Source organism: Uranotaenia lowii, chromosome 2, assembly GCF_029784155.1.
Source record: "Uranotaenia lowii strain MFRU-FL chromosome 2, ASM2978415v1, whole genome shotgun sequence".
Classification (NCBI taxonomy): Eukaryota; Metazoa; Arthropoda; class Insecta; order Diptera; family Culicidae; genus Uranotaenia; species Uranotaenia lowii.
This window is the reverse complement of record NC_073692.1, coordinates 342,171,627-342,195,430: the sequence shown is the minus strand read 5'-3', so window position 1 is coordinate 342,195,430 and position 23,804 is coordinate 342,171,627. Positions and strand designations below refer to the sequence as shown.

General features: G+C 36.0%; 1 protein-coding gene across 1 annotated transcript in view; it reads right to left on the bottom strand.

Moving 5' to 3' along the window:
• Positions 1–2,437: 2,437 nt before the first annotated feature.
• Positions 2,438–23,804, bottom strand: part of LOC129743032 (uncharacterized) — a 246,130-nt gene continuing 224,763 nt past the window's right edge. Inside the window, exons 6-8 of the mRNA XM_055734975.1 lie at positions 6,234–7,078; positions 3,931–4,572; positions 2,438–3,096 (exon numbers count right to left, since the gene is read on the bottom strand). Coding sequence (XP_055590950.1) covers positions 2,438–3,096; positions 3,931–4,572; positions 6,234–7,078 — 2,146 coding nt within the window. The remainder of the gene's footprint in view (positions 3,097–3,930; positions 4,573–6,233; positions 7,079–23,804) is intronic.

Sequence of the window (23,804 nt, the reverse complement as noted above, 5' to 3'; positions counted from 1 at the left end):
ACCTTCCGGATAGAAGGGCGGCTGGTGCGTGTATTTAGGGTGCCCGGCTTAATCCTCCCTTCTCAGGGCGGGTTAAAATAGTTCAAACGCACTCAATCTCATCCAGCGTTTCCAACGTATACCAATCAGGGGTCCTAACACTTATCCCCAGGATAGAAACAGATTTAGCCTCCACAACGGTGCAATTATTCAGCAAATTTAAAACCCCCCCGGAAGATTCGTCAACCATTCTCCAAGTAGAACCCCAATAGGCATACTTTTCACAACTTTGTATTGGTCTGACCAAGTTTCTGCCTGCCTATTCGTGACGTCACGTTTAACTTTCGTACAATGATTGTCTCTTACAACTATCAAACCTGTGCTGTTAATCCGTTTCCGACTTCTGGGTAGATCTGGCATCAATGCCGAATCGGGTCTAAGAATCCAAGACAAGAACCGAGTTGGGTGGCTGCGATGATCTCTGCTTCCGAATTAAACTGGCTCCGAGAACTTTGAGCCAAGAAAGCTTCCCACACTGAACGAAGAGGTTGGTTCAGGTTCCGACCACGCGGTAGCGGGATAAGCAATGGCGGCTAACACACACAAAGCGCCGGCTGAGACCGGAATTTACAGATGGAAAATCTTCCCTTGCGGTCTCCGAAGTGGGTGCATCAATACTAGGAAACGAGTGAGTTCCGAGTTTTTCCTCTTGATGATTAGGGTTACCAACTTCACTCCTTTGAGGTCGTCGCGCGCAGTTTTGGCGGATTGTTGCACTCCACGTGCGCACCCACGTTGAACAGTGGGAACAACCTGTTCAACGGCGTATTTAGAATTCAGCAAATTAAAATTCATAGACCTAATCTGTTTTAACTGGTTCTTACCTCAACTTTCTTTTTAAAATAGGGTTTTTTTAACGATGTGTAGTGCCTAGCGTTACCCTAAGGTAATGTCTAATTTCAAGAACGAAAATTTATTAGTTTTAAGCTCTTACGTTTGAAACTTATCACTTACAGAAATCGCACTTTAACTTTTCACGCTGATTTCTCGCTATTCAGATGTACAGAGAGCTATAATAGATTTCTAAATAAAATATTCGTTTAGACTTTGTTCCAACAGATCACATTAGACTAAGTAGGACTCACTCGAAGCTAAGCACAATCCTTTCCGAGCACTACACTTGGGAACTACCAGTGTTCAGGCTGACGGTCTCCCAACAATTGAAACTACAACCCAATTGCTTCAAACAATGCCTACGGCATCGGATGCTGTGGAAACTATATCTCCCTCTATCTCTTTAGTCCCTGAGCTGATTGGGGCAGGTCTCTTCTCCCACAAAATCTTTTTGGGAGGCACTTCGACCTTGAAAGAATTTCCCGTGAACATGCCCATCTTTTACCCTTTTTAGTTGTCGTCAGAAAGGTTAAATGAGATCTCGATACGGAACTCAAACGAGTGAAAGCTTCAAATGCACAGCAGTCCTCCTATTGACCACCAGATGGTACTAAAGATGCCGAGTCGGCCACTTGGGGTCAAATGGCTAACATAGTTGTTGACAAATCATTGTTACATTTCGACCAAGGTAGAAAAATAAAAATTTTGAAATTAAAAATTTCAAAATTTTTATCTGTTAGATCTTAATGTTAGCTCCAAAACTACTCTACAACAATAAACGAAAATTTCACGCTCGGTAATATAAATTTTTTTGCAACATAAACTTATTTAATTTGCCGAAGTTCTCAAAAATCTTTGAGTAGAAAATTCTCCAATTGTTTCTTTTTTTTCAGAAATATCTGAATATTTTTTTACTTCCTATTTCTCCCGGAAAATTCCGAGCATACCGATAAGTTTTTATTTCTCATTTTTACCTCAGACGCTTACTGAGAAAACGTTATGAAATCGTCTTCATTACCTCAGATAATTTCTGAGCACCTAAAGTCTAGAGTGAAAATAATTACTGGCAACCTTATTCTTTCACAGCTACTTTGCTAATATTGAGTGGAAACTTTCGTTAAAAGCTTCAAAGCACTCACTAAGATACAAACGTCAAATGAATCATAGCAAAAAAAAATATTGAGAGGAATGGATTGCTCTATTATGAATATTTTGGAAATGCGCGAATCTGGTTGGTATTTTGGATAATCTACCGCTAATATTTTACATTTTCAGCTAAAAAGTTTAATGAAATGAATATAAAAAGAAGCATTTAATCGGTACGGATGAATGTGTGTAAAATAAGTGACTGTGAATAGAAGAAAATGAAACGAGAAAAATACGGATTTAGGAATGTAAACAGATGACCATTATTCGACGTTCTATGTTTATGGTCGCAAAGAATCATCAACGGAGGAAACTTCTACGTTACATCTCGACGTCGGAAAATTTATGGAACCCTCGAGTATTTTGTGCGGATCGTTTTTGTGCATCTTACGATGGCACCGTCATAGCTTTTCGAATTTTACGCTTTCTTGAGAAAAGAACCGTGATACGCGCCGCCGATACGGTTACCAGTTAGATCCTCCAGCACATACGTGTTTGTACCGAGAATATCGCGAATTCGAACCTTATCAAATTTCGTGCCGAATTTTCCGACGTAGTTTTTGGACTTATCCGACAGATTTACGTTCTTTTTGAAAACGATATCGCCTATTTCGAAGGTATGTTTCGCGTTGCTTCGCGTGTTATAAGATTGTTGATATTGTTTGTAGGCTTTCGACAAATTTTCTTTAACTATTGCAAACAATTTTTCCATTTCAATACCGTGCTGATTCGGAGATATCGATTCATTTCTTCCACGACTTTGTATTTGATCATACTCAGCTCCGTTGCTGATCATATTCCGTCCGAAGTTGACGAAATACGGCGAAAAACCAATGCTATCGTGGGAATGAGTCCTAATCGCGCGCGCTATTTGATGGACGGACTCATCCCAGTCGCGGTGATCCTTTTTCCGATTAAGGGTACACCTTATCGCAGTTACAATGACCCTATTAACGCGTTCGGTAGGGTTGGGTCCCGGGTGATACACGGCCAAGTTCCAGTGTGTTACCGAATATCGATTTAGTAGGTTTAGGAAAAGAGATGATTTAAAAACCTGTGCATTATCCGTAATGCATACTGCTGGCGCGCCGAATAAGTTGAAGATTAGACTTTCGACAAAGGAGCAAACTGCAGGTGCAGTTGCAGACCGCATACACTGTACCATAACGAATTTTGAGAAGGTGTCACATACCACCAAAAGCCATATGTTTCCTTTCTTAGAACGCGGATACGGGCCAAGGAAGTCCATGGAAATCATTTCCCATGGCCGTAAACACAACTTCTGCTTTCCACAGATGGGCTGCACCCTGACATTAGGTACTTTCGACTCTTTACAGACCAAGCAAGAATAGCAAAATCGTTTGACATCCGAGGCCATCCGGGGCCAATAGAATCGTTCGCGGACCTTACTTAAGGTTTTCAAAAACCCGAAATGCGCCTCCTCATGGATAGATTTCACAACGCTATTTCTTCCACTAAGTGGGACGACTAGCTTCCACCGAAAATCTGAATCTTCAGGTAAATCTGAGACGTTTGAGACTTATTTATAGATTTGCCCATCCTTAATTTGAAAATCCGGGTACTTTGTCGGATATTTTTGAACCATTTGCATCAAACCCTCAGTGTAACTATCTGTGCTTTTAACATCAACGAAATTAACTATTCTAGATAAAAAATCCGCAGGAATGTTCTCAGAGCCTTTTCGATATTCGAGAACCATATCATATTTGGATAGTTTTAATGCCCATCTGGCAATCCTCGGAGATTTACTTTCGATCGACATAGTACGAAGAAAAGTTAAGCTCATAGCATCGGTTTGTACGATGAACCGGCTACCCTCTACAAAATGTTTAAAATGCTCGATGCTCATCAAGACGGCCAAACATTCTCGTTCCGTTGCGCTGTACCTACGCTGGGTACTAGACAACTTCTTCGAGAAATACGCGAGGGGACGTCGTTCCCCGTTTTGAATCTGTACAAGAACAGCTCCTATAGCTAGATCTGAGCTATCACTCTCGATAATGAAGCGTTCCGCGAAATTCGGGTTAGCTAATACTGGGGCCGTTACGAGCGCGGTTTTCAATCGAACCAGCGCCTCGTCGGCGTCTTTATCCCATTCAAACTTCTTTTTATGTTTCTTTAGAGTGTTCGTTATTGGAGTAGCAATTTCTGAGTACATGGCGATAAACTTTTGGTAGAAACCAGCTAAGCCAAGAAGTCTTCGGACTTCTTTTACTGATTTCGGTGCTGGGTAATCTAAAATCGGTTGTATTTTGCTTACGTCCATCGAGAGACCGCCTTCTGATAGTACGTAGCCTAGATATCGAATGTGAGTCTTGCAAAACTTGCTCTTCTCGAGGTTGATAGTTAGACCGGCTCGCGTCAAGCGCTCAGCCACTACGCGTATGAGTCTAACGTGTTCATCGAAACTATTGGACAGAATGATGATATCATCCAGATATACGTAGACCCAGGGTTCCAGATCATGACCTAACACAATTGACATGCATCTTTGCATACATGCAGGAGCGTTTCGTAAGCCGAAAGCCATAACTTCGAAGTAATAGATATTTTTATTTGTTCTAAACGCCGTTTTTAATTTTGAGCTCGCATCCAAAGGAATTTGATAATACGATTCAGATAAGTCGATCACAGAAAAGTATTTCGATTTCTCGATTCTCTGAAGTATCCCCATCATATTAGGGAACGGAAACTCATCTCGTTTGGTGCACTGATTGAGATTGCGCGAATCTAGGCAGATTCGCCATTTACCATTTGATTTTTTAATAGGCAACAAAGGGTTAAGAAAGTCAATCGCCGTATGGCATTCTTTGATAACTCCTAAAGCCAACATGCGTTCTACTTCTTGATCGATGACCTTTTCAACCGCTGGTGACCAACGATAATAAGGGACTTTTTTGGGTATAGTACCTGGGATAAGCTCGATGTGATGTTCAAGTATCGATGTCCTTCCTAATTTACCGTTTTGAGTTGCAGGCAGTTCCTGAACAGCTTCAAAAAGGGTCGCTTTCTGTGACTCGGTTAGTTTATGCTCAGTAGAAATATCATCTGGGTTTTTCCAGGTAAATTCGGGAATTTCGATTGTTGGCATCTCTAAACTTTCATCAGGTGGGTTTTCTAAATTCATATCAGTATTATTCGATTCGTTTGGTTCAAGAATAAGACAAATCCCTCCGGTTCTTTCTCCAAAATAATTTTCTATGCAGCTAAGAGGATTCATGGTCATATCTGAGTCCCTCGTTTCAGCTGGTAATCCAGAGACGGGGATATCAGGGGGGACGGTTAAGCGAAACCCGAATCGATTTAGAAAGTCAACTCCTAGTATCAAGTCTTTAGTTAGTTCAGGAACTACAACAGTGGGTATAATATGAGTAGATGTTCGATAAGTATAAGGCACGTTAACGTATCCTAGACAGCTATGAGGAGTACCATCAGCCGTAGATATACACATAGGTAACGGATGGATTTTCAAACCTACTTTGTCAAGGAGTTTGACTGAGCTAATGACGGTTATACTTGCTCCTGTATCGGCTAATCCTTCGACTTCTTCTGACAGGATTCGAACTTTCAAATGTGGACAACGATGAAATTTGGTATCAATATGAAGAACTTGATTAAAAAACGAATAAGATTTAATGGGAGTATCAACTGGTTTTTCTAGAGGGTCAGGGCTCCCTTCTTGGCCCTCGTTTATTCGTTTTTTTCTTCGTGACTTATTTCATTAATAGAAACAAAATGACGGTTAGGGCATTTAGGTGGAGTCACGTTTGCATGTCCACATATATGACAAAATATCTTTTTAGTTTCCCCACAATCACGCCAACGGTGACCTGGGGCTCCACAATTCCAACATTTTCCTACCTGTTGAGATTTCTCAGGTGTCCGTTTGTCTCCACTAAGGGGCAAACTTTTGAAATCAACTTTTCGATTGTAAGAATTCTCGACAGCGAATACTTCTTCATCTTGTTCTAGGAAATCCAACGGATCATCTATAGCTAACTGATTAATTGAGGGTTTCAAATATCCAGGGGTTGTGAACAGGTGAGTTTCTATTGCATCTAATTTAAAACAAAGTTGTGCGAGGTGGTCTAGTGACATAATAGTTTCTAGGGCGAGTCTTCTTTTGTAGGAAAGTTTCATATTCTCTACAATGAGTTCAAACTTCTCTTCTTCGGGCATTTTTCGAATCATACGCTGAGCTAGAACTTCTATATCCGTTAGAAACGCACTGAACAACTCTTTCGGCTTCTGTTTGCGGTTACGAATCTCTTCCTTAATCAATCGATCTCGATTCGGATTATCGTACCGTCTACGTAAATGGACCTCCAAACTTTCCCAATCCCTGAACTTCTCTTCATAAGTTGTAAACCATATATAAGCACTATCTTTAAATAACAAGTGAGCATGCATCCGCAAGTCGGATTTGCTAATGGCGTATGACCGACACAAAATATCGATTTGTTTCGAGAAATCGGTTACAGGTATTAAATTGGTATCACCGGTGAACTTGGGCCACTTTTCAATGATGCTACATTGTTGATGAGGTAAACGTCGAGCATAACCATAACCGGAAATGTCTTCCTGTCTCGGATTTGAATAGAGGGGTTGATATGGGTAAGGTTCGTTAACGGAAAACGGAGCACGTGGTCTTGGTTCGTGAAATGTTGGATTAGGGTAAGGAGAAACCAAAAAGGGACTACCAACACCACTATTCCATGGATTAGTTTCTGGCGTGAAAGGATTTTGAGACTGTCTTAAAGGTTGAGAAAGTGGAATCTGTACTTGGCTCGGTATCTGAGCTTCTATTTGGAACGGGTAAGTAAATCTTTGTTCGGAGAAAGGCTTCCCTTCGGGATGCACTTCCTTGTTCAACAGTTGCATCTGATTGAACTGTTGAGCCAGTTGTCCAATCGGGACATATGGCCTTTTCTTCACTTCCGGTGTTAGTATAGATCCTTGTTGGTTTTGTTTTTGATTGAAGTAATCATCTAAATAAGTTTTCATGTACGCTTCGATTTCGGTCACATGAATATAACCACTGGCGTGAGGATCAACAGGGACGTAAGGCTGACTTTTAATTTCATTATTTATTCCGCATTTAAACGACGTTTCAACCGTATCAACTAGAGGCTGATCTAGCTTATTTCCACTCAATTTGAAGTTTTCTTGAGTAGGTGTGAAGAAGTTCACCTTTTGAACATTCTTCCTAGCACTCAACGTATCTTTTGTAATTCCTAGCTCGTTCCATCTTCTTTCAGGTAATGTATGAAAAAACGGTTTCTTTGGATACGCGCCTTATGTTGAGAAAGGATTAGGTAAAGGTTTTTCATCTGGCATCGTGTTAGTCAATGGTTTGTTAATTGGGCCCATAGCACCAACACAAGGCTCTTCTTCAGGGTTGAATTCACCCGCTTCCGGTCCGACTTCAGTAGAATTTTTCCAATCGATTAAGTCCGCGGCATTTTTCTCAATTCGGTTTTCATCCGGCGCGTTTTGTTTGAAAAGGGGTAATGAATCGAAGTCCATTTGAAAATATTTTGTTGATATACGTCGCAATAAGTCTAAAAGCAGTTTCTTGTTCTCAAGCTGGGTACGATCGCGAGTCGCGTAACGATGAATTCTCTGATGGAAATGAACCAACCTACTTAAGACATTTTTGGTACCGACGCGCGACAATTGTTTCTCAATTTCTTGCAATTTAAAGGGGATCGAATTAATATCGCATTCCATCGCACCATCCGAGATGCTGAGGGTTTGTCCTACTACTTCCGCGCGTAATAAATTCCGTAGCGTTCGTTTTCGCGTGTCGATAGAGCCATCAAGAGGCTGGCCACGAAGCATCAGCTCATAATTAATTTCTTCTTCTTCTAAATCATTCACATTCATCCGATAGAATTCCATTATGAAAATAGGAAAATCTATATATAAATAAAAAGATCAACTAGAATGTAAATACCTAAAAAAAAAGCAATCCAACTTATGATGAGTAACTCGATCCAATTCTTTTGAACCGATAACCAACAATTAAAAATCAAAATACAATCAAATGACGTCACGAAAATAAAAATTCAAAAAAAAAATAGGATTCTCCAAAAAAAATTACCTATTTCAGGTAAAAAGACTTTATAAAACTAATTTTCAATAAAAAACCAAAAAATTCTTTGTCAATTATTTCAATCGGCCCCACGTTGGGCGCCAAAATGTAACGAATGAGTTTGTCCCAACACTCAGCCGCTTTTAGCGCCACCTTCCGGATAGAAGGGCGGCTGGTGCGTGTATTTAGGGTGCCCGGCTTAATCCTCCCTTATCAGGGCGGGTTAAAATAGTTCAAACGCACTCAATCTCATCCAGCGTTTCCAACGTATACCAATCAGGGGTCCTAACACTTATCCCCAGGATAGAAACAGATTTAGCCTCCACAACGGTGCAATTATTCAGCAAATTTAAAACCCCCCCGGAAGATTCGTCAACCATTCTCCAAGTAGAACCCCAATAGGCATACTTTTCACAACTTTGTATTGGTCTGACCAAGTTTCTGCCTGCCTATTCGTGACGTCACGTTTAACTTTCGTACAATGATTGTCTCTTACAACTATCAAACCTGTGCTGTTAATCCGTTTCCGACTTCTGGGTAGATCTGGCATCAATGCCGAATCGGGTCTAAGAATCCAAGACAAGAACCGAGTTGGGTGGCTGCGATGATCTCTGCTTCCGAATTAAACTGGCTCCGAGAACTTTGAGCCAAGAAAGCTTCCCACACTGAACGAAGAGGTTGGTTCAGGTTCCGACCACGCGGTAGCGGGATAAGCAATGGCGGCTAACACACACAAAGCGCCGGCTGAGACCGGAATTTACAGATGGAAAATCTTCCCTTGCGGTCTCCGAAGTGGGTGCATCAATACTAGGAAACGAGTGAGTTCCGAGTTTTTCCTCTTGATGATTAGGGTTACCAACTTCACTCCTTTGAGGTCGTCGCGCGCAGTTTTGGCGGATTGTTGCACTCCACGTGCGCACCCACGTTGAACAGTGGGAACAACCTGTTCAACGGCGTATTTAGAATTCAGCAAATTAAAATTCATAGACCTAATCTGTTTTAACTGGTTCTTACCTCAACTTTCTTTTTAAAATAGGTTTTTTTTAACGATGTGTAGTGCCTAGCGTTACCCTAAGGTAATGTCTAATTTCAAGAACGAAAATTTATTAGTTTTAAGCTCTTACGTTTGAAACTTATCACTTACAGAAATCGCACTTTAACTTTTCACGCTGATTTCTCGCTATTCAGATGTACAGAGAGCTATAATAGATTTCTAAATAAAATATTCGTTTAGACTTTGTTCCAACAGATCACATTAGACTAAGAAGAACTCACTCGAAGCTAAGCACAATCCTTTCCGAGCACTACACTTGGGAACTACCAGTGTTCAGGCTGACGGTCTCCCAACAATTGAAACTACAACCCAATTGCTTCAAACAATGCCTACGGCATCGGATGCTGTGGAAACTATATCTCCCTCTATCTCTTTAGTCCCTGAGCTGATTGGGGCAGGTCTCTTCTCCCACAAAATCTTTTTGGGAGGCACTTCGACCTTGAAAGAATTTCCCGTGAACATGCCCATCTTTTACCCTTTTTAGTTGTCGTCAGAAAGGTTAAATGAGATCTCGATACGGAACTCAAACGAGTGAAAGCTTCAAATGCACAGCAGTCCTCCTATTGACCACCAGATGGTACTAAAGATGCCGAGTCGGCCACTTGGGGTCAAATGGCTAACATAGTTGTTGACAAATCATTGTTACAAACCCAGGAGTTTTTCAACACAAATCAAGAAAGAAAAAAACTTTTTCATAAGCAGTTTCTAAATCGTATTTGAGGCTTTCAAAAAAACTTTTCAAGATTAGTTTTATAAGGCTTGATCAAAAAAGATCGTTTTGGACGCATGAATAAAAAATTTTACACCAAAAGTTTTTTTTTTTGTATTGGCAAATAAAGTGATTAAATTCGGGCCAAACCCGGGCAATCGGGCCTTTTGTAAAATTTGGTATTAAATATCCGGACAAACCCGGATAAAACCGGGCAATCTGGCAACCTTACTCTAATGGCCTTACTCTAATTCTGTCAATCCAAACCTCAACTTATCATTGAGGGCCGAACTAAGGCTTGTACCACCCGAGGATGCAAAAAAAATTCTGTGTTTTGTTGAAAAAACATTTTGACTTTCTGTGATTTTACCCAGAATTTCAAAATGCGTCTTTTATACGTTTTGCTTAAGAATAATCAGTTAACATTAACAACTAATCATATTTTTCCAATAAAATGATAACCATCCAAAATTTATACCGACATGAAAAATTTAATTTTGAATAAAACTTCCAATATTGTAAAATTCTGTGAAATCTGTGAATATATCTAAAATTCTGTGTTCTGTGACACAGATTCTGTGATGAAAATTGGCTTAAAATTCTGTGAAATTATAGATTGTATTGTGATTTCGGCAACCTTGGTACCACTTACTATCGTTTTTTTTTACTTTATTTACTGCAGCGCCTCTAGTTTTCGTACTGAAAAACTAATGCAAGCGTTTTGGTCTGTAAGTTGTAAAATTTTCATCAGAATTTGTACACGTGTCAAAAAATTCCTCAAGATAGGACGCTAGAGAGAAAGAAAAATTCACCCAACCACGTTGGAAACCCAAAATGGTCAGGAGAAGGGTGGTCAATTTTACCGTTTTTTTAGAAATCCTGCATTTTGGTTTTTAAAAATGAGAAAACCGATAGGTCCGGTAAAGCCGATATTTTTTCTTAAATATATTGGATTCATGAAAATGTCTCGTATGTTTCCAACAAAAATGAGGTAAAATTGCGCCCAAATTGGCGGAAATTGCGATAGGATCTGAAAGAGATGTTAATGTGTCTTTAGAGCTTTTTTTGCAATAAATTATTAGCGTAATCTAAACATCGCTAGGTCATGTCCACGGTTGTAAAAATAAAATTCGATATAGATTTTAACGAAATTCATGACAGTTAAGTATTTGCACTGAAGCAAATGCTAGATAATTTTATTTTATCACTGAATAAATTAATCATCAAATTAAAAATAACGACGGAGACTTTCTCTCGGTCTATCAAAAAAAATTGAAAAAAATTGTTCCAAATTTGAACTTTGAAACTTTGCTTCTAGATATTATTGATGTGTTTGAGTTTTATTCGATTTTGTTAACGTTTATGACGGATGAAACGAAAAATAAGACTCTTCTCACTTTACCCGCGTTAACGGTTTCAAAGCAAATCCTTTAACGACCATTTCTTGCATAAAATATCGAAATGAAGTAGCTGTAAACAAATAGAGTGTCCATCTTCCGGCCATTTCAACAATCTACTGCATACGATACTTTATTTATTGGGTTACTTTTCAAACATTTTTAATGCTTTGAAGATTTGAATTGAAAGATTTGAATTAGAAATTTTAAACTCAAGATCCAAAAATAATTACTTTAACCGATAAACTTGATTGATTACTGCTGCAAAAATTTGAAATAATTGAGGAAGATTTTTGGTTAGCTAGATTTCAGGATTTTCATTCAATCTCGTAGACTTGCAGATAATTATGTTACAAAAAGTGTTATTTCTTTGCCGATGATTTCGCATCTGTCGCATCAACCACGAGTGTTGCGGAAAAGAACAATCGGATTCTTTTCGTTGCGTTTCTTTTTTGATTCTTTGTCGTTTTTTCATTTCACACTTTTCTTATCAAATTTCATGAATGAACCATTTTAAAGAAAAAAAAAATGCTTAAGTCTTATCTTTAGCCATAGATCAACATATTTAGAACTATCATTTTCCTTGCAATTTTTGTAATTTCACATTTTATTTGCTTTCGGGAATTCCTAAAAATTGTAAGCGTTTCTCGGGATTTGGGAATTCCTGATTTTTTTCTCTAGAAACAAACCTCACCAGAACCTCGTAAAATTGATGATTAAGTTTAAATTACGATGTAGATTTATCATATTCTGTAGTCAAATAACATGAAAACATGAAATATCACCATTTGCCAAATCAACTTCAACTAAAATGCCAAATCCACTTTGTTCTGCTCTAGCCAATTGAAACAATCGTTAGATGAAAAGAACTGCATTGTTGAAATCGTGAATATCAATTAAATTTAACGTCCATTTTTGGCCTTATCAAGCTTAAGTTACTAAGAAGAATAAAATATGTGAATTTTATAAGGAATTGCGCTTGTAGTTTAACATGTTTTTGATTCTGGAGCTCATTTATAAAGTTAAATCGTTTTCAGGATAAAAATTTACCGGACGAAAAATTTAACGGAAATACCGGGTATTCTATCAGGCAAAAACCGGGTTTTTGATATTGGAAGAACAGATCACCTTTGTCAGGAGAAATGAAAAGCTCAAATTTGTTTTTGTGGATACATTTTTCCCGCAAGTTGATAATTTCGCAAGCCATATATATTTGACAATTGTGAATTTGGATGTTGAAAGAAAAAAACAGGTTTCATCACTTTAGCAACTATGTTTGGACAAGTTTACAAGTAGTCTTCAGGAAATAATTTTGCCATTTATTTTGTCATACGACGGCCTCGAGAGGTTCTTGCCCGAACTAGCTAGCTGCCACTACACCTGAGATATATTGTAATGCTACTAGAAGAAAAATTTTGATGTTCTTGATCAAAATCATCATCTGGTACGACAAAGTGGTAGTTAAAATTTATAGGAGATATTCGACAAAAGGTTATTAAAATACATCAAAAATCTCTTTTTTTTTATTTTCCCTGAAAGTTCCTCGAAAACCCTACATTTTTAAACAAATTTGCACGTTGTTTCCTCACGAAAAACTCGGAAGTTGTATGCGACACGATCCCAAGTTGTACAAGCCTGAAATAAAAAGGATATCTTAATAATTAATATCTTAATAAAAAAAGAAAAAAATAATTTTGAGTTTAGATAAAACATACGATAATTTTTAAGTTTATACAAAGTACCCAACAAAGGTAAGTAAATATTCTTTTAGTGATTGTTGCAACGCGTAGATAAATGTGAAATTAGAGTATTAAGAATACTGAGTCATTATGAAAAAACTTTTGCAAACTTAAAACTAAAACTAAACTGGGCACTGAAGGGTTAAAAGCCTGTTTTCGCATGCCTTACTCCATATTTCGAGTACCGTACCTTGGCCGATGTGGTTCAACGGCTCACTACATTCTATATGTTGAGCAGTTTTGATTTATGTGACAGGTCGCATTTTTGCGCCACCTTGAGTAGGAGTTTCAATCCCAGAGCACGGATAAGAACGTCCTTGAAGGCCGAAGATGATTCGATGATGAAGCGGGTCACCATTTTATGCTGATGTATAGATAATATCAAGGTAACATTTTGTTACCGAGTTAAGTGGATGGATTTGTTATTATAAAATGATTTTATTATTTTCGTAGTTGTTCAAATGATTGTTTAAGTAATTCAGTAACACAACATTGAAGTGTTTTAGCTATGTATAATGAACACGATTCATTCTAAAGTATTGAATTTCTTAAACAAGATACTCCAGTAGATAGGTCATTGCACTACTCTGATCGATTACAGGAATTACAGTCGCATCACGACTTCAAAATGGTTTTCCAATCCATCTAAAGCCCGGAGATATAAATTATGTTGTGCAATCTTTTGCAACAAATGCAGTTGGCTAATGTTGAACCACATAAAGAAGGTGAAAAAAAATCGGGAGATGTTGTCAGTTCTAACATCACAACTTCCTGCTTATTTCATTGTCGGTGATCGTGAACAAATTCGATTCGAGATTGACACGACCGGGAAGCCTCGAATTAGCGCTGTTGGATGTTGGAACCGACGCTACGCCCTCTAGTCAGCTGACTTTCGATGGGATTGTAGGATTTGTTCCTGGAGTCAGATGCTGGAGCAATTCGAAAGTGAAATGTTTCATGAGCTCTCGATTCTAATCTTTCCCGTAATCGAAACCTTCGGGCAGCTGCAGGGTACGTTGGCAGTAAAATTGCGAGTGCACCAATGTCAATTTCACTTTCGTTTGAGACAGCAGTTTGTTTGTCAGTCAATCAGGATGTTCCCTTTCAATTGGCTTTCGCACAGAGCAACAAAACATGATAACAATTTTTATATCAGCTTGATTTAAAGTTTAAAAAAACAGTTTGAAGATTCTTCTCGGCGTATAATGTTCAAACTTAAAAATTTTGGTGAAAATGGAACCTAAGCCTTTTTAGTCTGATTTTTTCAATGAATAGAATGGAGGCTTTTAGAGCCTAAAAATAGAGGTATAGTTGGTTTCACCTTCAGTTCCGTCATATTTCTATACATCTCATACATAGAAATATCAATTAAGAAAAACATTAGAACTTAAAACAAACTTCCCAACAACTGTACATCAACCAAATTCAACCACCCGTACCAAACCACAGATATTTCCAAATCGATCAAGATCAATTCGAGAATCCATCGCTTGGCGTCGAATGGCATTCCGGTTCATGATCAACAACGAACGGCACGCGGATACCGAAAAAATAGATTGATTAGTTAATTTGTACCGATCATGCTTTCTCCGCCTCCGCTTGACTCGACTCGGCTGAATGACGTAGCAATTGGGAACATGAATAGCGCGTTATTGGACCACTGGAGTTGATCGATCCACGTCAGTCGCCAGAAAGGGATTGGCAATTATGGGAAATGTGTTGGAACTCCAACTCGTTGAGGACTTTCGACAACAAGGAAGCAACATACAGGTTGACTACTCCTCCTATCCAATTGAGCCAACAAACAGACTTCGAAAAGCGGGACCTCCATGTCAAGAGACCCAGATCTTAATGGTAAATTGACGTAGCTAAATGGTGGACAGTGAAATGTGTCGGATTCGAGTTCGGAAACATGTTTCGGAGGAGATTTAGTGGTTAATTTTTGCATGTTCCGCCATTGGTAGATACAACTACAAAGTTGGTCTGCGACTCCTCAAAACGATTGGCCGCAGATAACTCTGAGGATTGATGAGGGCCATAGCTTTGGAGCAAATCGGAGTGGAAAAAATCGAATTCGTTATCCTTTGACGATGTGGGTGGCCATTTGAACCTACTTTATGATGACATAAGCGTTTTTATGTTTTGTTGTCAAACATGTCTAGGATAAACGGTACGACTTTGTTGTGGCTCTCATGTCTGTATCAATACAAAACAAAAGCAATAATTCCAAGCGAGCAAAACAATACAGTTCGGACTAAATGTCATATCCAATTTCTCCTTGTTGAATGTCAACGAAGATCCAATTAGTAAATACCGCTGGGTTTATCTCTATTGGATAGAGTAAAAGAAAATATATAATGCAAATATTTCGGCAAAAGTTCAGTAGATCAAAATTCTTGATGCAAAGTCGGAAACTTGCATTAAAGTTTATTCTTTTAGTAATGGGACAGTTATGAATGTGTGTATCTCAAAGTTCGTATCCATTCGTTTGATCTAAATACTTACTGTGAAATAAATAAATGTAATCTTATGATAATTCATAAAAATAAATTTAAAAAAATATTAATCGTTTTTTATAAGAAAAATTTCTACTTTATTCTAGGTTCCTTCCATCGAGCGACGCATACTTTTTCAGTCATGTTATTGTTCAGTTTTTCCCACTTATAGTTCGTCTAATCTGTATTTTAGGTGACTGAATCCTTCATCTTTAATTTCGGCTACTGTTTTGACCAACACTTCTGGGGAACAATTTAACTGTTTAGAATTCAACAAGACTTGATTTTTGACTTTATTAGTTGAGATCGTAGGCTACGAAATTATTAAACAAGACTATACCTTTAAAGCTTCTTAAATCATCGATAACCAAACTTTTCGTCTCGAAATTATGTTTTTTCTTCAAATCATGACATTCCTTGCAAAACAATCAGCAAATATAAAGGGACTTTGCCATTAGCAAAAATGTAGCAGGATTCCACCACCGTAATTTGCACAAAATTGTATTTTTTTCACTAGTTTTGTCGTTTATCGAAACTCATCCGTCGCGTAGGCTTGGTAGGGTAAATGACCTTATCCTATATCCGAACGAATTTTTCTTCAATTCAGCGGATTAATCTTGGTTTCTGCTTTCTAAGATAATTTGTAGAATATTTTAGATTAAATCTTCATATCTCTAAAGCTGTTTTACTGAAGTAAGAATTCTGATCTAGAGCGGAACTAAAATATAATCTTGAGCGGAACCATTTTGTACTGTAAATATCTTTATTAGCTCTCATTTCTAATCTTTGAGCAACTGTGGAGACTTCATTTAAATTTCATCTTTGAAGATTTTAAAGTTCAAAAATTAATGTTTTTACATAAATAACCGAAACTTAGCGTTCCAAAGTTGTTCTCAAAATATCCGTTCAAATTTATTTCTTACTTAAAAATAACGATATCAAATTTTTTCTTTGATTCACTGTATCTTATTTTGGAAGAATCGATTCTCTAAACTAAAATTTTAGTATTTCTTAATCTCAAAAATTTAATTCATAGTGAATTTGATTGATTATTTAAATGTGCGCGTCAAGGGTCATATTGCCCCGAAAAACTTTTGAAGGTAAAGTCAGTTATACAAAAAAGAATTTGCTAAAAATAACTGTACATTGTTTTAAACCAAGTTGTTATTAAGAAAAAAAACTGTTTTTTTTTGTGATTTGATCCAAAAACTCTGTAATGGATTTTTGTGATACTTATTCCATTAATTTGATTGAAAATTGATGATAAATTGGGTATTTTTATATTTCAGTTGGAAAAAATCAGTTTGCATTGAAAATCTTATCATACTTCTCTAATTCAAATTTTATATTGACCAAAAAAATTATTATTATGGAAATCCATTCGAAATTAAAAAACTCTGTGAAATCTGTGAATGTTTCAAAATTCTGTGTTCTGTGACACAGATTCTGTGATAAAAATTGGCTCAAATATCTGTGATATTAAAGATTTTTCGTTGATTTCGGCAACCTTAACTCTAATTCATAGAATAAAGTTTCTAATAAATTCCAGTTCCTCCAGTTCACGATATAAATTATTTATATTATTAAATTTAAGAAACGTTAACTACTTAGCTCAATTGATACAACAATTATTTCTCAAACCGATTTCCTCAAGTGTTAACATCAAACACAAAGGAATCGGATAAGTTATCAATACCAGGCGACCAATTAAATCGTTATGTATTATAAATTAGCCAATTCTGTGTGCTTTGCTACACTTTGTAAAACTGAAGGAATTTGTGTTAAAAAAATTTGAATTTTGGTTTATTGCTATACCGTTTTCATTTGGAATTTCAACATCAAGAACAATCTCTTTAAAGGAAAGCTGCTTCTTAAACTTCGAATAGTAATGGCAATAAAAATTGATTCTTATTCTCTATTGATTCTTTTTTATTGCCTTCATTATTTCTCGAATTATGCCAAAAAATATGTATGAAATCCTTCCCCCCTTCCCGCCGTTCCTTTGAAAGAAAGGATCAAAAACATTTCATGTACCCCAAAAATTAAAAATTTTGTATGCATGGTTTGCTACTCTGTTACACAAATTAAAGTAATATTTGGATCTATTCGAACTTTACTTTACACCTTTCCTGTCCCTAACGCTGATATTATAAGAAACATACAAAGGTGCTACAAATACTCAGGGATAAAAATCGTGTGTGAGACATAAGGCATAAGGCAACGCAGCTAGCGGTTAAGTTCTGAAGCTTTGTGGTTCAGCTCAAGATCAAAGATGGTTCTACTTAAATCATATTTCACTTTTAAAAACTACGCGATTGATTGATATTTTGATGGAAAACTACTTTGTATTGGCAAAATTGAAATTTACATCGAAATTGAAACATTTTATACTAAATATACGTTAAAAAATCTGTTTCATCATCATTTTTTGAACTATTTTTAATTTTGAAGGAATAAATCAAGACTTAAAACGTAAAGTTGGAATCTCTTAGAAATAGTTGCCAAAATAAACGAGTGTATTTCGTTGGCAAATTCTAAAAAAACTTGTTTTGAACACCCCAATAAATTTTTGTTTTGATCAGTGCGCATTATATGTAAGAGTCTCCTCCATTTTGTGACATATTTTCAGAGATGTCAAATTTATCATTTTAAAGGTCTTATGTAAAAAAACGCGGAAAACTTCAAAATACTTTGCAAATTTGAATTATAAAATAATTTTATTCTTTTTATGAGGTAACAAATATTGAAATAAAAAACAGAAACTTAAAAGAAAATATTTGAAAACTCCATAATCTTTAATTATTGCCATTTTTGTGTCGAAGAATCATCCCAGAAGATAAGAATACCGATTATTGCGTCGCATCGCAAATTTGCCTTAATAGTTTTCTTAACCTAAAGCTAAATTCTTCAACAGTGTTCCCAAGACTTTTATTTAGAAAACGATTTTCTCTATGTTCAATGTCAATTACTTGATCAGTTCTTTTGAAACAGCTATCATCTCACTTTGCACACATAATTGAAATTTAAAAACATCCAGTAATAATTCAAATCAAAATTAGAAAAAATGCCACAAAATTGTCATTTGTAAATTTTGACTTCAGATAAATGAACAAAATCCTTTCACTTAAAAATAAAAGGACATCTTTATTATGATACAATAAGATTCAAACACGTGGAATAACTTAAAACCTATATTTTTAGAGATCAATTTTACCATTTCGCCGTGAATAATTGACCAAATATGTATCGTACCTGTAAAGAGAAAGTAAAAAGAAAAAAGGCATTAGTTTTTCAATCAGTCACTAAACGAAACGGATTAATTGTTTTATATAAAAAAAGGTTAGTCCCGGATCTTATATTTAATCTCGAAGATAAAAAAAAACTATATATATTTATTTTCCATCAGGATTTATGCTTCGCAACGTACTTAAACTTTGTTTTCAATTAGATGAGAGGAATGTGAGAGGTTTTTTCAAGCTCAATTCGAAAATATGAATAGAAAAAGTTATAAAAAAAGTCATTTTTTCCTGACTGGTTCGTCTAGCTGACTTATAAATTTCTTCATTTCTTCTAGTTAGAAAACCGCCCACCGGTAAAATAAACAAAATACGGTGGTCAAATCGTGCGCCAAATATTTGTGCGCTGCTTGTGCGGAGATATTTTGAAAAAAAAAATAGTAATTGTCAGCAGAACGAACTCTTTAGCGGTCACCTGGCAGTTTTCCAACCAAAAACATTTCATTGACAAGTCTTGCTTGTATTTCCCGGAAATAAACAAGGAGAAAAAATTTAAAAAAAAATGACTATTTAGTACTTGAAAACTTGTATGGCTAAAAATACAAAGAAGACTACCTCCAAATGCGACCGTTTTCTCCCTCCTAAACACTTTAATAGGTCCTACAATATTCATACTCTGTTTAAGTTGGACCTAGATTCGTGCCATTACGCAATAAAATATCTAATGTGTTATTTTTGTGTCGAAGAAGGACAATTGATTAATTTTTTTAACTTCGACCAAATTCAAAATTTTGAGTTTTTTTGAAGGTCAAGCTTCAGGAAACAGCAAACGTAATCAAAAATAGCCTTGATTTAAGAAAAAGGTGGTTCATATGCATTAAAGATGGCGTACATGTTGCCCAAAAAATTAAGTCCAAAAATTTGGATGCTATCTCCGAAACCACTGTGGTGATATCTCTCGGCCTAAAAACAAAATCCATACAAACATACAAAACCACTCGACAGAACATCAGAAAAATATGCAGATGTAAAAATTACATTACTGAGTAGCTTAGCTGAAAACTTTATCAATTTACATCCATGCATTCAAAAGTTATTCACAAAGCAAAGTGTTGCAATTTTTCTGAATACACTCCTTAAGTGATGCTTTTTTTTTCGTTAATCATAAGTGATGTTATTTTTGAATTTTTTTTTTTTTTGTCACACAAAATTCTCAACAGCACTGAAAGAAAATTCTCTTAAAACAACACGACGTGGAATGTTAAAAACATCGAATTTGAATAAAATGGTTATTACACAACACTGAACGATCATGTAAAAATACAGCCTGTAAAAACTATCACACCCAAAAGTAAACAAAGTGTTGAGTCAAGTCGCGCACCAAATCAATTTGTCGATAGTTCCTCTGAAGGAGTTTTCACGTTTGTAAGTTAGTGAATACTGTGGATTCACCGATTTTTTTGGGGCGCTACGGCAGCGGACCCACAAGGTGCATCTCTGGAAGCGGTACCACGTTCATAACTGTCATTTGAAGCTGATAATCCGGAAAAGTTGCTGAAGAGCTTTAAAAATGAAATATATTTAGTGCTCCCATGTCTTAGTTTTGGTCCTTTTGAAAATGAACGATATAATCAAAGTGAACCGAATTGTTTTTATTTAAGAGATGAAAATCGGCTATTAAATTGGTTCGCTTTTGCGTCCCCAAAAGTTACTAAAAAGTAAACAAAAAAAAAATTATAGAATTTTTCCGAGCCAAGTTAAATTCTTCTTCCCAGAATTTTTATTTAACGGTTAGTAATCGGAGCAACAAATTTTTTTTCTTACCAAAGTTTTACACTCTTACAACGATTTTTATTATTATTGACTTTCTTAGTAGTGTTAATGCATCAAATTTTCATCAACAAAGCGTTCAATACAGATTATTCAATACAGAATGTTTTTTTTTTCTATCATTAAAAAACTTGATTTGAGGGGGGCAACAGGATAAGGAAAATAAGAAAAGATCGCATATTATCTAACAAAATGGATCCTGATCTATACATTTCACTTACTAATGAAACGAGTGTCCTACCCGGAATTTTCCGACCGGGGATTCCCGGAAATAAAAATAACTTCTGAATTTCCTAATTCCAGGAAACTTTTAAAAAAATCCTAAGAATTCCCGAAGCCAATGAAAAGTGCTAAATTACTAAAAATTTACACGATCTGAATTTGAAAAATGGATCAGATCCAGCATTGAAAATTATATTTCTTCTTAGATGGCTTAAATTTAAACTTTTTTTTTCTAAAAACTGGTTAATACATTAAATTTGATAAAAAGTTTTTTGTTTGTTCGAATACTAAGTGTGAAAGTGAAAAACGACAAAGTATTCATAAAACCAAAAAAATCTTATGAAAAAATGCTACGCAAAGAATCTGAATGTTCTATTTTGCAACACTCAGAATGCAGAACTTCCGTTCCGCAAACTATTGACAGAAGCAAAATCATCAGCAAAGAAATAACATATTTAAAATGAAAGGATATTAATCGGAAAATTTACGAGATTTGAAGAATAACCTGCAGTCAAGCTATCCAATTTCTATCGATTGTGGAAAAACCTTTCTTAGTGATTAATATTTTTGGTACAAGTTTTTCGGTTAAAGTATTTAGATTTTGGATCTTGGGTTTAACATTGAAATTTTGAGCAATTGTAAAGTTTGAAATGATTTGCAATACATTACTACTAGGAAATACCATAAAAATAAGGTTTCCCATGCAGTGGAGTGTTGAAATCTCTAGGGAAGAGTGGTGATACTTGATCCCCTTTTCTTATTTTCACCATATCTTTTTGGAAAAATTTAGCTACTCGCATTCTTTTACATTTTTTGACAGCGTGTAACTTCAAGTTTTTATGCTCCTAAAATGAAAATGACACTTGAACCCGTTGATGAACTAGAAGCGTTTTCGTTGGAGCAAAAAAATTGCGATATTTTTGAAGTTAAGGGAAACTTGATCCTTTATTCAGGAAGCCCTAATCCATGGAAAAAATCAAACAAAACCCCAAGATAGAATGTTAATTGACTATTTTGGTCATGTTTGTTCTCATTTCACAATCTATGATTGTCAGAAAAAAAATCTATAGCTTATTCTCAACCCTTATGACATTGCATACTTACGGGAGCAATTTTTTATAAACAAGAGAAAATCAATTATTTCAGCCCTTTTCTTCAGATAATTGATGGATGAATATTGGCTATTAGATAAATATAAGTAATCTCGTAATCAGCAATGACCACGATCCATTGAGAAGAAGAATATACCGTGATCATTTGTACCTATATATCAGGGATCAATTGTACCCAAAATCAACATTTTAGAAAACTTTTTCTGAAAAGAGTTGGGAGTTTTCCATCGCTTTGAAAATATTGTATTTTGAAGTTCATTTTACACACGAAAGATTGATGTGTTGGAATAAATATTTTTGTTATAATATTTCCATGTTAGGAACATTTTGAAATGATGAAAAAAGATCTTCAAGTCACATTTTGTGAAATTATTCAAACAAAGTTCAATAACCCAAAAACTTATTTTGTTAACATTTTTTTATGCTTCACCATTGCTGTTTTGTTGCATTTGGCACATTTTTCTAGAACATTTGATATTTGTACGACATTCCAGTTTGGAGATATAGTTAAGGCATCAAGTATCCCCAGGGATCAAGTATCCTCATTCTCCCCTATTTTCAAATTTTCCAGGAATTCCCGGGAAAAGAACCGTCAGATTTCCCGAATCTCGAGAACTCTAAAATGGCCGGGAAGTGGACACTCACTAATAAATCCAAAGTTGGTGACTATTGCCAAGCCATGTTTCTGAATGTTTTAAATGAAACTTTTTCAATATACAGAAATAGGAAGTTGCAAGATTATCCTACAAATATCAAGCCTGTACTTTAAATGAATACACCACTATCTTTTGTGAATACCCTTTATTGAAAGAGTGAAATTTCGTGAAATTTTCAACACAGTTTTCTAGTAATGTAATGTAATGTAATGTAATGAAATGTAATGTAATGTAATGTAATGTAATGTAATGTTATGTTATGTGATGTAATGTAATGTTCATTAAGCTTCTTATCACTGAATCACAGCACGATGCCAGAAGTTTCCAAATTAACTCCGTGAAATCATTTCATTTACAATAAACTTTGACCTTTAAACTCGTAACTTTCAGAAACAGTTAGTAAAATAAAACCCCTTCTCATTTATTACCCACTTTATTGAAAACCCAAAACAAAAAATTGAATTAATAGATTACTGTGTCCATGGTTAGCTAGTTTCCATAAAAAAAAAACATAAAAATAAAATACTAACACTAACTAATGGCGTTTTTTTTTTTTGATTCCGGATTTTGCTCTGGAACCGTCCGAATAAAAAAACGACTTTCGGGTTTCGAGTTATTCCATACGTAGGTGTGCGTGAAAAGGAGCGCAATGTTTACATGCAACTGTCATTTTGTTCTCCCTTCTGGATTTCTTCACTCGGTTCTTCACATCCGGATTGCCTTTTTTCGTGTCCGGATTGCACTGGACAGCAGATAGTACGATCTTGCTTGGCTGAGAGGTTCAAAATCGCGGCAATAATCATTTTCCCGTTCATTATTTCAACTGTTTTGTTTTCAGCCAAAAAGAGCTGTTTAATGTTTTGACAACAATGTTGAGAGTATTGGTGAACTTCTCGCAAAACTGACTTTCTTCTCAGGGAGACTCCGTCCGTTTTTCGAGTGAACCTAGGTTGCCTCTAGAGCAATAAATGAGCACGATGACAGCAGTTAGAGAGAACCTAGGTTGCCTCTGGTTTGCCTCCAGGTGAAAAAAAAAAGTATAAGGTGAATCTTCTTAGAACGATAAAAATACGAATCCTTATTATTCAGCTTTAAGGCCAGGCTTTTGATTACAGAAAATGATCTATTCCTAAACAGTCTGAGATTATTTGGTATCAATACCTACTTGTTATTTAAAGGTAATTGACCATCCTCTAATCATAGTCAGAAGGAAACAAAAC